This window comes from Bemisia tabaci, chromosome 5 (assembly GCF_918797505.1).
Source record: "Bemisia tabaci chromosome 5, PGI_BMITA_v3".
Lineage (NCBI taxonomy): Eukaryota > Metazoa > Arthropoda > Insecta > Hemiptera > Aleyrodidae > Bemisia > Bemisia tabaci.
Genome location: NC_092797.1, coordinates 25,635,766 through 25,653,278, shown reverse-complemented (window position 1 = coordinate 25,653,278; position 17,513 = coordinate 25,635,766). Strand labels below are relative to the sequence as shown.

General features: G+C 40.3%; 1 protein-coding gene across 1 annotated transcript in view; it reads right to left on the bottom strand.

Annotated features, from left to right (window-relative positions):
- Positions 1 to 17,513, bottom strand: part of LOC109037510 (neurotrimin) — a 136,201-nt gene that overhangs the window by 22,298 nt on the left and 96,390 nt on the right. Inside the window, exons 3-4 of the mRNA XM_019052222.2 lie at positions 11,505 to 11,724; positions 7,014 to 7,172 (exon numbers count right to left, since the gene is read on the bottom strand). Coding sequence (XP_018907767.2) covers positions 7,014 to 7,172; positions 11,505 to 11,724 — 379 coding nt within the window. The remainder of the gene's footprint in view (positions 1 to 7,013; positions 7,173 to 11,504; positions 11,725 to 17,513) is intronic.

The window sequence follows — 17,513 nt, the reverse complement described above, 5'->3', positions numbered from 1 at the left end:
GCCGTTCCAGGCCAAATTGCGTGTTTGGTTTCTCTCTTAACTCGATTAATGAAAAATGCTGTCTCTTTTATCACTAAAAGACAACAAAATTAGAAATTACTATACTCTCAGGCAATAAGATATTTTGTCTCCTTTTCTCGTTTGTAATTTTTTTTCAAAATTCGATTTTAAAAAAAAAAATTGCAAAATTTGTTGCCCTCTTGATTTGCCGCCATGGGCTGCGGCCCATGTGGCCACCCCCTTAATCCGGCCCTCTTCGTCATGGTTATAAAATAAGGTTTTTTCAATCCATAATTTTTTAGTTCTAGAATTAATTGAAAAGTGGTCAAACGGAAACAAGAAATGAGGAAAGTATCGATTTTAAGTTTTTACATGGGTCGACGGATGGATTTTGAGATATAAGCGTGCAAAATTTATAGTTTTAGTACGTCTACAGACATTTTTCAATGCTTTGTAGTGTGCAATTTGAAATTTTATATCACCAAAACTATCTTTGAAATCACGTGAAAACTGTCTCTAAAAGCGTCCATTATTTTAAGATTTCAGCTCAGGCACATGTCGAATAAATCCCTACATTCCCCGTAAGAAGGAAGGTTTTTTTTGGGAGACTGATAGCACGTAAAGCAGTTCAATCTTTAGGTAGTCCAAAATCCATTTATAATGTTTCCTCTAGAACTTCCTGCAAAGGTGAATTAAAAATCTCATTACAACTCTTCTCTCTTTGTTAATTTTACATCAACTTTTTGTCATTATACTAATGCATATATTTTCATGCGCTTGTTTGCAAACTCGTGTTGAAAACAAAAAGAAAGAAAACATTGTGTGTTTCGGTTTTTAACTTTGGATAATTCCCATAATATCAAATTTCAATGGGAGACAACCGGTCATCTTAATTCTAAAAATTTTGTTAAAATTGTTAAATGACTATCTAAAAAGATTATTTGAATAAGATTTATTTCATTGGGAGAGGTGTATATTGGAAGTAAGAGTGAGCATTTTCAAACATCATAATTGAGTTTTAATATTATGTAGTCTCACTACTGAGAAGTACGTTGGATTTCCCAAATTTCAGCATTCTCTTTTTTTATTTAATTTTTAGCCTTGTTTCCAGTTAAAAATGAGCATGTAATTAGCACGAAATATTCTGGATGTTTTTTTACCAATTTAAAGATTTGTCATGCCAATGCTTCACTGGAAAAAAAAACACATTGGATCTAAAGTCCAGATTCTTAAAAACAGCGACAAGAAAAAGTACTCGATTCAATCAGAATCTAGCTTTTAAATCAAGAACCAAGCCTCTTAATTTAAGCGGATTTCGTTTTGATTCAAGAAAAAATCCGATTGAATCAAGAGTATTTTTTCTTGTCAATGTTTTCAAGAGTCTGGACTTCAGATCCAATGTGTTTTTTTCCAGTGTTTTAAAGTTATTTTTTGTATTTTCACATTAACGTTCATAATAATATTAAATTCACCTCGACCAGCTTTCTCGACATCAAAATTACCCTCTGGGTAGGAGGAGGGGGTCGGAAACGGGGAGGTTGGGAGCGGCCGTGATATAATTTTTTTTCCAGGTAACTCGAGGATACGTCCTTGCTACAGTGCGCAATTCGTTGGCAAAAATAGCGGGAGTTGGCGGGAAAAACAGGACCGAAGGACGAGCATTGTTGCCAGATGGTGCTGAAAAATCAGCTTTTTCCCATTTTAACCCATGTAGAATATCCGAATGTTATTGCATTTCCTGGCAACCTTGAGGACGAGCGAAAAAGCAAGTTGCTAAGAAACAAAGCAATAATCTGGAATGAAACCGAAAAACTCGACGAGTGCGAAAACGAAGGGATGCGAAGGCAAGAAAAAATACACTCGGACCGATTCCGTTCCGGGAAAAAGAGCGCAGACATGAGCAATTGTAGTTTCATATTTAGACGCGCGGAAATCGCGAGCTCTTTGAAACTTCGCGAGAAATTGCACCCCGGACCGGGGATGGTCCCGCGACCAGTGTACAGGGCGGGCCATTAAAGCCATGATTATCTCGGCCCTAGTGACGATAATGATAGTTTAAAGACACGTCCCCTTCCACCCCCTAACGCTAAGTCTGATCCACGCCAGTGTTTGCGAAACTGATCCATGAGAATGTTCCGCCGCGATGGGGAAAGATACAATTAGAACAAAGCGTATTACTCAGAAGATATGATTTCGTTACAAGGAAGCGCAATTTGAAGACAGTCAATTTACGACTCCGCCGGAGAAGTTTGCTTTATTGTTTCGGCCGTCCCCAACTTTTTATTGGCCGCTTTGTCATTTTAATGGCCGGCGCCTCAGTTGCCCATTCAAAACGTGGGACACGTCCGCGAATGCCGTACGTCATGCAAAAAAGGCCCTAATAGATTTAGAGCGCGAGCCGTGCTTTCTGGGCTCAAGAGAGTGGGGCTGCTGTCAAGGGTGAGATAGATTTAGTCCGTGCCAAATGATAGAATGCTCCTCAGAAACGGCTATTGCAGCGAGCAATCGTAAAGTCTGCTGCCATCTCGGTGCTTTGACCGGCGAGCAAAGTCTCTTTTCCTGTATTTAGTCATTAGGATTACTATACAACTCATTATTTCATGCGGCCAATTGAAATTTTAGTAGTCTTACGTTCTAAACTTGGTAGATAACGGTAAATTTTCCAAAAATTTGTGGATTTTTTTTCTCTAAATGGTGATATTTCATCAAGAAAACACCCTAAAAATTGTTTTTGAGGGGACTTAATTTTCAGAATTTTTATAGCCGAAGTGCCGCCATCTGATTGCTGTTAAAAATCTTAATCTACCATATTTGGGGCTCAAATTTGGTGTTCCTTATTTTGGGCTCAAAATCGATTCAACAACTATAAACTCAGTTCATAACGTAGAAGAGTATGGTTTTTGTTCGTAGTTTTAAAAGTCAACTTTTTCGACCCCACTTCACGGCAGAGAAACTGCTGTCTCTCTCTCTCTCTTGAATTATTTTCTTTGTATAGTGCGGTCTCTTTATCTTGGGATATTCACACTCAGATTGACAATACTAAAATGCAAAATCACGGCATCTTGAAAGATTTTTTTTTTCTGGAAATATTTTGCAACTTTTCCCAACTTTGATTCCAAAAATGCGTACCTTGTGAGTACAAGTGTCAATTATTAGTACCAAAAACGCGACTCTCGATATTTCCGCCGTATTTTCGAACAATTCGAAAAATTATTCAAAATGGTGATGGAGTCAGCAATTAAAGCAGTTTATTTTTGCTTCTCAGGAGTGATTTCCCTTCTACTGACAATAAGGAGGAAGGTAGACAATTTTTTTGTCCTCATGAAAACCGCGTTTTCCGAGATACGCACTTTTGCAGTCTCGCCATCGATTTGCCATCCCGGCAAGCTAGGTACATTTGAAACAAGTGTCAGAAAGTCGATAATGTACAAACGGATAAAACCTATAAGTGAATAAATAAATGGCGTCACTCTGCGGAAACAATCGGGGAGCTAAAATGAGGTTTCGACAGCGGATGCTTGCACCAACGCGCACCTTTCAACTACAAAGGCAACACCAATTAAGCGAAATGTAGATTCATTCCAGCCTTGCACATCCCGAAAACATGCATGGAATGAACCAAAAACAGACAGTGAGAGCCTCCAACATTCCGATTAGAGCCGCGATAACAGTGCACGCTTTCGACAGCGGGGGCTCACGTCGCGGTATGGATAGCCTTTGTGCCCTTAACTGGAGTCTGCAATGTGTGTGGTAATGTACGGTCGAGGAGGGGGCGGGGGGAGGTCGCGCAATTTTTGTTTTTGTGAAGTGGACCACTGCGACGAGGCGGCCGCGTGGGGCATTCATTACGCAGTAATCGAAGCGGAACTGACGTCTTAATGAATTGTTAAAATATGATGACCGAACACGGTTTTAATGGATTTACCGACCTTTATCAATTAGCCAGGCCCGGGCCTGTTCCCGTTCGAGAGGGGTAAAAACTCAGCGAAATCCGCGAGGCCACCGTTTGTCAAATGGAAACCTATTTCTTTCACGCGGGGGGATGTTGGTCACACTTTTGCAGCCACGAGTGGCCCGCCAGTGTTGCCTGATGTGGGCTTAGAATTCCCCTCGAAAAAAAAGCGTATACATCCAGGGCTGGATTAAGGGGGTGGCCACATGGGCCACGGCCCATGGCGGCAAATCTAAGGGGCGGCAAAAATTTGCAATTTTTTAAAGTGTAGGTATAAAAAAAATCAGATTTATAAAAACAAAATTACAGGCGACAAAATCTCTCATTTCCTGAGTGTATAGTAATTTCTAATTTTATCGTCTCTTAGTGATACAAGAGACAGCACCCTCAATAAGTCGAGTTACGAGAGAAACCAAACACGCAATTTGGCCTAGAACGGCGCGACTTAGAGAGAAATGATATCGAGGACTTGAGATGAAAAGGAGAAGCCCTCGGCCCGGCGATCGGCATGTAACACATATTAGCGCCTACCAGACTGCACGAATACTCCACGCATTGCAACAAACGCAGTGCGGTCATTGCGTTCATTGCGGTCAGCGTGAAACGGATAGCGCCTACAAGAATGCATGAATACTTCACGCATTGCGCCAAACACAGTGCGGTCAGCGTGCAACGCTTAGCGCCTACAAGACTGCGTGAAAACTTCACGCATTGCGTCTAACACGGTGCGATCTGCGCGGCGCGGCGGCGAAAGTTAAAATCATTGAACCACATTTATGTTTGTTCTTTCATAATTTTTTCGTTCATTTCTTATGAATGGAAGGCCTTGTCCACACAGAGATAGGTTTACGGAACTTACATTTCGCGCAAAGTTTCGTGAACTTTTGCTGGTAGTGTTGACAGGGCTTTCCCAAAAAATGTGTTCAGCAAGAGTAAATGCGTCTTATGCACCCCTCCCCCGCTGACACGTTCATTTCATGGTTTTTATCGAGTTTCAAAACGAATGAGAAGGGGGCGGCAAAATACAGGCGGCCCATAGGCGGCAAATAGATGAATCCGGCCATGTATACATCTGCTCGCAAAGGGTCAATTGAGGGACTTGAAGGACAAAGCGAATAGGTGCAGTTTTTCAAAAAATTGAGACATGAAAGTATTCGCGTAAAACTAGTCTTAATGCATATTCCGTGAAAAATTCGCTCCTTAAGTCCAATTTTTAAGATCAAAGAGTCAGTTTAAACTTTACCTCCGTCAAGGAGATCCATGTAATTTCGGAAATTCAAACACGTATTTCTGTAAATAGCAGAAACTGCGCTTATACGCCTTGTCCTCCAAGCTCCTCAATTGGACCGCGTTAAGTTAAGCAGAAAGGAAACAAGCCACATCAGCTATTTCCAAATTTAACTGGGAAATTTAATTTTTACAAGAGAACGTTTGTGTGGATTCTCATGAAAATTGTAAGGAATTTGCTTTGTTATGCAGAAAATTAACTGAAATTTTCACAAAAAACCCCACACAACCGTCTCCATGTAAAAAATTAAACTACCCAGTTAACTTTGGCAATAGCTGATGTGGCTTGGTTACTTTCTGCTTAACGCGATCCAATTGTACTTACCGACGTATCGCGGTTAGATGGTTATAACTCATAGGTTAGCGAAAAACGATAGTTTGTTCAAAACTCCTACTTTCTACGTCCAATATTATCTGAGATATCACCCGTAAAAAGCACGGTGTAAGACGTCATCCACCGTGGTAGTCATAGCGGTTTCTCCCACATTAGCTAGTGTCACACGATCAAATCGAGCCAAATCTTTAAGGTTAAACACTTTTTCTTCAAAAAGGAAGGAGAAATCTATGTTATTGCCAACCAAAAATTAATCAATAAGTGGTAAAAAGAACACCGTAAAATGTCGAAAAAACACCGTTGATAGATGAAATTTCTTTGGCTTATGCTGGTATTTGAAAAATAAATCTTTTACTGGTTTTTCCTCGCTAAGTGAAAATAAAATATAACTGAAAACTGTTTAAAAGTCATGTTTCTGTACCCGTCCCTGGGAGAATCTGACAGTACAGACAAGTAAACTCTGCCATCGGAAGGTTGCTTTTGAAGTGAATCAGAAAACCTCGGGGACTTCGAGTCATCAAGTCCGATTGTTAGAAAGTTGAACGCTTACATTGCTCAAGGGTTGTAAGAGATAACTTCTAAGAAGGGTTCATGTTAGACTTTCCAGAAAAACTTAAATGAATATCCGTATATTATAACAGATTGAGGTATGAAAATAAACTGTTTCGTAGGGATGTCTCGAACAAGAATAGATTACATCGAATCAAATCTAATAAAAAACGTAAATTCACTCTGTCTAGAGTACCAACCACTGGCAAGGTTATATTGCGGAAGAATCATACGCATGCATGAAAAATCATACTTGAAGACCCTTTGTTCTTATCCTGCTGTTGATTCCTATCTTCTTTGTTGACATCGAATGGCCGAGTCCCCGTGTATCGTAAACGATCGATTATGTATCGAAAAATTGACCCGCACTGAAAAAAAAATCTCGGTGTATTTACTAAGAAAAGGGTAAAATTACCAAGAACTCAGGGTTCTATTTAATCCCAGTTATTTCTTGGTAAAATTACCATTTATGAAATTGGTAATTTTACTGAGAAATCTCGGTAAAATTATTGAACTTTCTCTAATAATTTTACTGGACCTTGGTAAAAACGCCAATATTTTTTATCTACTGTGGTAGAATTACCGAGATAAAATGGCAAAGTTACCGGGAATTGATTACAAATAAAAGTGGTATTCTTACCTGGAAAAAACAGTAAAAATACCGGTTTTTAGGTAAGCTTACCAGTCTGTCTTGGTAAAATTACCAATAATTGGTAAAAAAAGTGAGATGGTAAAGGTACCAACGGACCTTGGTAAAAACGCCGAGAATTTTTTTTCAGTGTGGCGCCGCACAGGAGTCATCGAATTCGGGACCTGGAAAATGCTTAAAAGTAGTGCCAGCTCTTCCAACCACATTACGACTCTATGTGCTCTACGGATAGAATAGCTTACCTTCTTGGCCGTTGGCGAGAGGGATGGAGTCGCCGGTCTCGCGTCGCCAGGTGATGTGCGGGGGCGGCGACCCGGAAGCGGCGCAGGTCATGGTGACGTTGCTCCCCTCGTTGACGGACATGTCAGTGCTCGTCGGGTAGTCCAAGATGTCCGGCGGCACTGCAACCGAGCACACGGCAGAAGCTCACTATCATGACAACAGCTACGTGATCACAACTATGACAAAGGTGACAGGCTCATCAAAGAACTCCCCCGCCCCCGTGCTCCTCCGCCATGGTTCGTTGTCAGATCTCCCGTCTTATGTACCCGAACTGGTAGCTATAGTCGATATTCTCGATTCTGGCTGCCGAAACACGGTGTAACTTCCAATTGGACTGCATTTTGCAAGAAGGGAACCACTAGCATTGCAATAAAATTAATCCTTTGCAATAAAATTGCGGAAATTGTGAAAAACTATGAAATTTAGATGGTAATTTTTGTCTTAAATTTTCAGTTTTTAGCGAGTAAAATAGAAACTATTAAGGGATAATCGGGTTTTTCCTCCAAGACAAAAGAAGTTTCACAATCTTAGCAACATTGCAATGTGCAATGTGCATTGCATAGTGGTTCCTTTTTGCAAAATGCAATCCAATTATTCGGTAAACTGCACCTTAAAAGAAGCCTCTTGGATCCAAAAGATTTTTTTTTAGAAAAATAGACAAGGAAAAATATTCTTGATTCAATCGGATCTTCGCTTATTTTGAAAGAAAATCTGTTTAAATTAAGAGCTAAGCTCTCAATTGGAGCAAAATTCCGATTGAATAATCAAGAGTATTTTTTCAAGTCAAGTTTTTTAAGAGACTGACGATCCAAGAGACCTTGTTTCCCAGTGTGTACCGAATTTCCATTACACGGAGAAAAAAACGTCGTGCGTGGGACCCGAAGTTGAGGTCATATGGATCTCTGAACTTTTCGGATCATGTATCTAAAAACTTGAGGTCCAGCTGCCGAAGTTCGGGTCGGACATCTGAAATACTCCGGTGCGTGCTGCTAACGCGAAACGCGCACTGACGCCTACAAACCTAAAGGGCGCACGCATTGTGCAATGCTTGAAGTATCCGCTTAGGTTTGTAGGCGTCAGTGCGCGTTTCGAGCTGGCAGCACGCACCGAGGTGCCTCGATGTCTGACCCGAACTTCAGCAGCACGACCTCAAGTTTTCGGATGCGTGATCAAAAAACTTCAGAGATCCACATGACCTCAACTTCGGGTCCCATGCACAAAGCTTTTTTCTCCGTGTAGTTTTTCCAAATTTTAGAAGCCAGAATGAAATGTGGATTCCATCTGCCAAGGTTTTTGAGAGCTGAATATTACCGCGATTTTTTTTTCAACGTATACGTGTCAGCAGATGTTGCTACAACTAGACATCTGTTTTCCTCATTTTACTGGAATTCAGTGACCTGAGAGATGGCTCTTTTCTTTGGAATGAGGCAAAAATTTAGACAAAAATTTTAAATCCAAGAGTTTCAGTATTAGAAAGGCAAAATAATTCTTCATCCCCAAAATTATGGTCATCATAGATTTAAACCAAATGTAGCTTAAATACTCTGAAACCAACTCTGAGCAAACGTATAGCTGGAGTATATGAGGAGTCTTTGGAAAACAAGGTGGGGAAAATTCGGGGATTTGAAGAGTAAATATCCGTTCTTAAGCTGAGCTATGAGCCAATCTATTAATTCATTACGTTCTGGATTGTATAGCTAGCTTCTATTCTGCTCAATTTGGCCGGATTGTGTCCATAGGAACCGAGCATGTATAACTTTCGATCAGGAACATTTCAGGGGACATAAAAGAGTCTGCTCGTTAAAACTGATTGGAAGCAATTCGCATTCATTCTTTGAAAGAAAATATTTACCAACTACGTTTAATGGGCTTAGAGGATATGGCGGATGGCGCATAACTGCAGTTTCTGAAAAAAAGATGAGATATTCATCAGCTCAACAGAAATTAGTTTGAGTGTTTATTCTGCGAAAAATTCACGACTCAAATCCAACTTTAAAGTATCAAAAAGCGAGTTTAAACTTCCTTCCCGCCTGAAGCTCTAAATATTTATGAAAATTTAAACAAGAGATTTCTTCAGATGGCAAAAAGCGCACTTACGCGCCTTTTCCTCCAAGCCCCTTACTTTAATTTAATGTCCTATGCCGAGCTTTTCTTTCAATCTGCGGAAAACAATGACATTTTCCACAAAATGTATTCATTTTTCATTTTTTTAAAGAATGATTCCTTTTGGCTTGTGGCAATATGAGCTAAATGCCCAATTTACGAGCTGAAATTGGGAGAGCAAAATAGGTCCACAGACAACTGAGACTGCACGACTTGCTGACTAGAAGTCTAGAAAATGCATCAATGAATTCGAAGAATGGGGGATCAGCACCACTATACAAGGGGGCCTCCAGTGTCAAGGAGGTAAATAACTGGCAGTTACGGCAACCCTGCTCATGATTTCAGCCCTAACTATGCATCGAAAATTGACTGAATACGAAACGGACTCGCCAGTAATCGTGCTTTCCACCACCATCACGGCCCTAACTTCGAGAGTAGCTTGTGACTTCGGGAGTTAACATTACGCAGTTAAAAATTTCCGTGTTTGATGTCACTCTGTGTTACTTTTTTGTGTATCAGATCAACCTAAGGAAAGTTGCTCAACACAATTTTGTGTTAAATCGACCCAAACCGTGGGCTACTCTAAATCATCGGATCATGAAGAAAGTGTACTGCCGAACTTTATGTACTTATCCTATTAATCAGAGGTCGTGACTTGCTAGCGCAATGAATTTTCCGACAACGTGATCCTCGTTGGATCCAGGAGACTGGCGACTAATTTTCAAGGACGTCGCAGATTTTCAACACAAATATTTGGTCGATTTGACACAGGAAAAACTAACGCTAAAATAAACCAACTGCTTGTGTTACGTTTTACTTTCTATATTAACACAAGACTTTGATTACTTTTTCTTACTGCAGGGTATAACGTCGTCATCAAGTAACGCAAACAAGTGTATGACACTTTAAGAAATTTAGGTTATCTCTGCACTTCTGATAGGGTTCCCATAATTTTTTATTTCGTTACAAAGTACGAATTTAAAACTAACCACTACTTTCTCATTTTTCTTACAAAATTTAAAATTATGAATTAAAAAGGTAAAAAGTATAAGTTTGGCAATGTTACATCGTGAACAATATGTCCTCTTGGAGACGTCAAAAATATCACACGCGTCGATCGGGGGAAAAAATTACTTCTCTCTGACTCGTTGCACGGTGCAGGTAGTTTCCGTCGAACGGAATTGGTTCATTCCACGGAGAAATTTTTCTCCATCATATCTAACACTGAATGGAAACGGAATCTTTTCCACATATTAAGACTAAAGAAATAATGTTCATTAATTCTCTTTGGAAAATGATCATTAATATAGCATGATTTGAGTAGGTAAAAGAATATGACTGATATTTAATATTGTATGGGACTGCATATTAGGTGAAAAATGTTAGTGTAAAAAAAGAATTTTTGGTGCCTAAAAGCAAGTATTTAAGAAAAACTTTGAATGTCCAAGTTGGCACAGATACGGTAACTTCAATGACCTTCATGAAAATTGTCTGTCCTTGGTGAAAAGAGAGCATTTTCAAGGTGCCGAGTTGGTGTGTTTTCGTTCTCACTGATTCATTGGAAACATGTTGAACATGTGGATTGCATTTTGCAAACAGGAACCACTGGCTTTGCAATGATACTAAGATTGTGCAACTTCGTCTTTTGCAATAAAATTGCGGAAATCGTGAAAAACTATGAAATTTAGATGGTAATTTTTGTCTAAAATTCACAGTTTTTAGCGAGTATAAAATAGAAACTATTAGTGGATAATCGGGTTTTTCCTCCAAGACAAAAGAAGTTGCACAATCTTAGCAACATTGCAATGCTAGTAGTTCCTTTTTGCAAAATGCAATTCATGTGTGTTGACAATTTAACTGTTAAATCAGCAATCCATTTTTTTCGTGTGTTTCGCTGAATGTTATCAAATTTAAACGATTTTTTTGACAAACGGAGCAAGACACTCGTGAGTAGGTACCTGCAGTAGCGAGAGTATGGACAGATCGCTTCATGGAGAGCTTAGGGCCCAGAAAAGCAGCCACCTTCTAACCAACTTCTGACGCACTAAATTTCACTGCCAGTCTGTGGATTCCAATCCTAACGAAGATGGCTAAGAAAGTACATAAATGAGCGTTCTTCGACAAAAATGAGTAACTTCAGATGCAAGAACTGAAGTCATGAGTGCTTATGATACGAAGTTCGGAACAATGTATCTAATAGTGTTCAGATGCTCAATCTGAAACTTCAGAGATGGCTGCATTTTAGGCCTAAACTTATCGCGAGGCATCGTGAGGCCGAGGATTTCGGAGTTTCACATTGTCTATACTCCGCTATACAGAGACTCTAGCATTTAGGATTTAAAACTTACCAACTACTTGAAGGTAACCAGTCTGACTCTTCATTGGGTCGGTGTTGATCTGACACATATACCAGCCGCGGTCGGACTCCTTCACATCGCGGATGTGTAGGAACCACGTCCCGTCACGATCTCCGTCGTTGGCGTGCTTCACCTCTACTCGCTTGTTCTTCGTGATCACGTGTAAATGGATCGTCAGTATTGTTTGCGTATCCACTCGCAGCCAAGCGATCTGCAACAATCAAATAAGAAATCTGCAGGCTAATGCATATGTACGGAGTTAACACAGAAAGGAACCAAGCCACATCGGGATCGAACCGAGAAACAGAGGCTTAAAGTTTAGCACCTGCATGAAGTCACAGTCAATGTCAAAAGATGAAACTTTCAAGTTCAATTTCTGCAAAATTTGTTCCAACAAAAACTTTCAATTTTAGGCTATAGATAGAAGAGCAGTGGTCGATGGTTGCGAAACCATCATAGCTCAATTTTTCGCGTCACGCGAAATTCAGTTGCATCTTGGCTGATGACTTCGACTATTAGACACCATTGTAAAGCTCGCTACCAATAATGACAAATGACTGGAAATAAATCCCAATACTAAGGATATATACCTGCTGAATAATGGGAGTCAAAATATCAGGAGACTCGAAAAAAGAAAACCGTTGGACATTTTAAGTATACCCTATACTATTAAATTACAGAGAAAGATAAAGGGAAACGTAAACAACTAAAGTGTGGTTAAAGAATAATGTTTTATTAACATTTTAGTCTAAAATATATGTTTGAAGATTTTACAAGAAAAAGAAATTTTGAAAATAAGCGACTACTATTATATAATTAAGTGTTTATCGATTAACAATGTTAATACGTTGCAAGTCAGGAAAAAAAATGGACACGATCAGGAGGAAATAACCCCAAAACATTTTTATCCATCGAATGGCGGCAATACGGGCTTTTTTAGCCCAAAATTTTAAGTGTTTAAAAATTTAAAAATGGTTTCTCCGCCTTGCAAATTTGACTTTTAATACATTTTTCAAAGACCCCATATCAGTTTTGAAGTTTTATCGCAGATAAGGGCAGTATTCGGTGTCCACATTGAGTAAATTAGGTCTCCTCGTGTTTTTCCCCAAACACAGCTGAAGGCAGGGAATTAATCGATGCTTTTGCCGTGAATTAACTGAGTTAACGCATGGCCCTCTTTTCTTTTAAGCATGCTATTTTCTATGATGCATTCAACACCCTCGCAATCTGGAGCGATGTACACCTATTGTTGCTTTTAACTAAAGGGTTGGAAAGTAGATAAGCCTTCATTTGAACGCGTATGCAACTCGAACAGCTTTGGAGGAGGTATAGTAGCACCCGTGCGTTCTCTCCTCTCTTAGGCTCAATCGGTAGTTTTCTGTTTCTTTGATCTGTCCTACTCTTTATGATGTTTCTCCTACTTTTACGGAGCAATATTTATTCCAAAACAGGTTCCTAAATCAAGAGGCCAACTACATGTCCTCTTTAAAAGTTACTCTGATTTTGAACAGCTAAATTTGATTGGACCATTTAGTCGATTGAAGCATGCAAGGAAGGCGCTTTTCCCACATGGTGCGTAAAATGAATGAGAGGGAAAGTCGGAAACAAAATTGAGTTGGCAGACTCGTCTCGGGTTACCGTCTAGGTGTTTCAGAAACCTGTTACAATGCATAGGCAGATATTGCTTGCATTGCGCTCATAGCTTCGAAAACAGTGTTGCCAGAGCAAAAAGCTTTTCCTCGCTTAAAGAAAAAAAAGTAAAAAAAAACCTGGAGGAAGGGGGGGGGGGAGAGCACTGAAGAACAAGTTCGGTCGTATGAACCGGACGTTCGGTGTTTCATATCATCGCAACTATTCGGTTATGAGCCTCCGGTTCGTGTAACCGGATATTCGGTTCATATGATCGAACTTGTTCACTTTACCGTTGGAATTCGGTTGTACGAACCGAAAGTTCGGTTTGACGAAAGAAAATTTTATTTAATAAACCGTATTACTTGGGATGATATGGATCACACTGAAAAAAACACTCCGGCCGTGGAAGCCTCAATTATGGGCTATATAGACATACCGTCCGTTCCGGGCTCAAAGGCCGAAAATTCCGGCTGCTGGAGCCGTAGCTTCGGCCTCTGAACCCGGAGCAATCAAAGCTACGCCTCCAGCAGCCGGAATTTTCGGCCTTTGAGCCCGGAACGGACGGTATATCTATATAGCCCGTCATTGCGGCTCCCACGGCCGGAGTTTTTTTCAGTGCACCGAACCTTCGTTCATAAGGAGAACTTTTTTTTTAGTGAATCATTAACAGGACAGTGATTAGCTGTCCGCTGTGAATAAGTGAACCATCCATACTAATTTTAAAGAATGCTCTGGACGACCCGAATGATTCGAAAAAACAACGAGCGCAATTCTCGAAACGTAAACGGTGCACGGTAGAGCGAATGAGTTCTCCGAACAAGTTTCAATAGAAGTGAGGCAGGTCGGGAACTTTCTCGAAAGATCATCTCACCGTCGCATTACTTCGTTACACTCAGGTCAGGAATTCGGCGACAATTAAACTTGGAAACTGGGACTTTCGATGAAAAACCTTGCTCTGTTGGTTTCTTTGATGATCATTCTATTTTTAGAGCTAGCCATCCTATAATAAGAGGAACACTGAATAGTGTGAACAGCATTTCCGTTTCTCAGAACGGAGGTTATTGCATTCACGGAAGTGGCCGGGGCGCTATAGAAGTGCCGCGGAATCTTGCCGGTGTTGACGAAGCACTGGAGAGTGGAGAATCTCTCGTGCTAAGGAAGAACGCCGTATGAACACTCGAGAGTTGCCAAATTTCCTTCGATTAGATGTTTATTTTTGCGGAACGTTATGAATATCTTTCCTTGGAATTTTCAGGGACTTCAAGTGAAACTGCGCACAAAATGGAGATGTTGCATGAGTCAGGGATCTGCGATTTGACCATTGATTCTTATGTAAAAGTTCGCGAAAAACACGATGGTGCATGCCACTGGTTTTCTCAGAAATCATCTCCCAAGCTCAAAAAAAGCTCTTAAAGTGAGGCCAAAATGGAGGAGATATCCCACCCTACCCTGAGAGTCCACCTCTGCATCAAAACAAACTCTCCATGCAAAGATAGGGAGCAAATACATTAGCAGGGTTGCCACTTTCTTTGGGGACTCCAAGACTGATAACACGACAACCTTGCTAATGTATTTGCTCCCTATCTTTGCATGGAGAGTTTGTTTTGATGTAGAGGTGGACTCTCAGGGTAGGGTGCCCTATCCCCTCCATTTTGGCCTCACTTTAAGAGCTTTTCTTGAGCTTGGGAGATGATTTCTGAGAAAACCAGTGGCATGCACCATCGTGTTTTTCGCGAACTTTTACATTAGAATCAATGGTCAAATTGCAAATCCCTCACACATGCAACATCTCCATTATCTGAAAAATTGGAAGGCAAATTTTCACAAGTTTACTGGAAAATTCATGTTTTACCGAGGGAAATTCGGCAACCCCTGCAGGTACATACAGTGTTTTTCGTGAGCACGGGAGGATGGGGTTCCTGGAGTCGGGTAGCTTTCGGATGCCGAGGGCGTTGCACGAGTGGCAACGAGGGACGAGACAAAGGTAAAGTGCAGTGGTTGCGCGCAGCTGTTGCTATAATCTAAATCAAATCTGATGGACCGTTGGAACGGCAATAGCCGAACCTCGGACGAGGAACGCGGCCCGCCTTCAGCCACGAGGCGCCTCAGGCCGCAATGCCACCGCCGCGCCCGCCTCAAACGCACAAAGCTACCGCGAGCGCCTCACCCGCACCGTATCATCCCTGTAACGGTTGTGTTGCCGCTCTGCTCCGCCCTTTTTCGAGGGTCAGTTTCGCTCCAGACCTCGGGCATGCCCGAAAATGGAGAATTTCCACGCAACACTGGAAAAAGAAACAGATTGGATCTAGAGTCCAGACTCTTAAAAACATGGACAAGAAAAAGTACTCTTGATTCAATCAGAATCTAGCTTAAATCAATAACCAAGCCTCTTAATTTAAGCGGATTTAGTTTTGATTCAAGCAAAAATCCGATTGAATCAAGAGTATTTTTTCTTGTCAATGTTTTCAAGAGTCTGGACTCCAGATACAATGTGTTTTTTTTTCCAGTGAATTTTTAATAGCTTTATCTGAGAGAGATTGAAGAGGTGATTTCGGAGTATTTTTTATAATTGTTTTCTGATGTAGGAAATAGTATTAAAATAGATTCAAAAGTGAGAAAATGCACCGCCTATTGACGTCATCTGGCGGGATTTCCTATTAAAACTAATGTATTTTCAGAAATTCGGTAATTTTATCATATCTCATCCAATAATTGCTCAATTTATGAACCAAGGGTATTCTCGTGTTCAGTTCATTCAGTTGTTTCCACTCAGAAACGAAATTTACCAGATGTGAGACTTGCAGATACTCCATTGAAGCGCTGGGTGCAAAAAGAACATTTCTTGGTTGCGGTGTTTCAGGATCTCCGTTGACGTTCCATCCACTATAATTAGAGCAAACGCATGGAATTCGTTAAAACTTTTACTGAATTTTCTTATTGATTTTACAATGCTAAAAACCAAAAATTTCGGAAAATTCACCTAACAATTTCCTCTGTTAAATGTAAATTAGCAATGGAGACTCTGAATCACTGTAACCAAGAAATGCCCAACGCCTTACTTGAGTGATTTCAGCGAAGACGACTTTGGTCTCTTTCATTCACTAACACATCCTAGACACATACATTAAATTGGACTCAAACGGTCTCGTTGAAACTTTTTTATTGTAATTATAAAGAGCTTGAAGCTCGCTCTATTTTGGCGTAACTTTGACCTCAGTCACCAGAAAAATAGACACCGTATTTGGTAAATTCACATCCATGCTCCAGACTTCCAAAATTTTAAGGATTGAAGCCGAATGGAATCTGTTTCAGCGATCCACTTGTCCGCTCCTTGAAAATTTTTCGCCACTACCGGCATTCAAACCTGGTACCTACTGGTCTAGCGTCAAACGCACTGACCACTAGGTCAACCTTGCCGGGTTTTTGAAACCTACCAAAAAGCTAAAACAGGGAATCGGAGAAAATGAAAGAAATCGTTTCGAAAAAATGACGAAACCACTCTGGTATTCCTGGAGATTGAAACTGCGAGGAACTTTGCCTCTCTCACTGATTGACACACCCTGAAAACTGAAAATGCTCATGAAAGGCCTCCGTGAAAGTTGGATTTACACCTTTCTTTCCCTCAAGATATCGAGCCGACGTATCGCATTGAATTTTTTCCGATACATTAGGGAGGAGTCACTAGAAATTTCTTTTCAAGATTATACTCGTTTACAAAGACACACACATAAATTAATTTAATTTTTCTCTACCCCTTCTTTGGGGCCATGCGATGCAATTTCAAGAAACTTTAAGCTTTGTTTCTTATATTCCAAAAATGTTTTTAGATGAAGAACAACTATCACATGAATGCTGCATTAAATGGACGGAGTTAAACAGAAAGGAACCAAGCCACATCGGGATCGAACCGAGAAAAAGAGGTTTAAAGTTTGGCTCCGGCATACGACTCAATGTAAAAGATAAACTTCAAGTTCAATTTCTGCAAAATTTGCTCCAACAAAAACTTTGAATTTTTGGCGATAGATAGTAGACTAGTGGTTGAGCTCAAAACCACTCATAACTCAATTTTTTCCAAAATGTGGGTTGGTTCCTTTCTGCTTAACTCAGTCCAAATGGTTTTTATATTTTTCTGCACTTGCTCGAGTAAAGGAATTAAAATTGTTGGTCATTAATGTTATAGCATCATTGTTCAAAATACATCAGTAAAAGTTGCTCATGTTTCGACTGAGAATTTAAAAAGCTAGTGTCTTTGAATTCACAATGTCAATACAAGACTCGATTCGAAGTTGGTGATACGGATTTCGATGCACCGCAACATGGCAATTCTGTCCGGTTGTTGGCCCCGTGCCGTTTCCGCTCCTTCAAGCC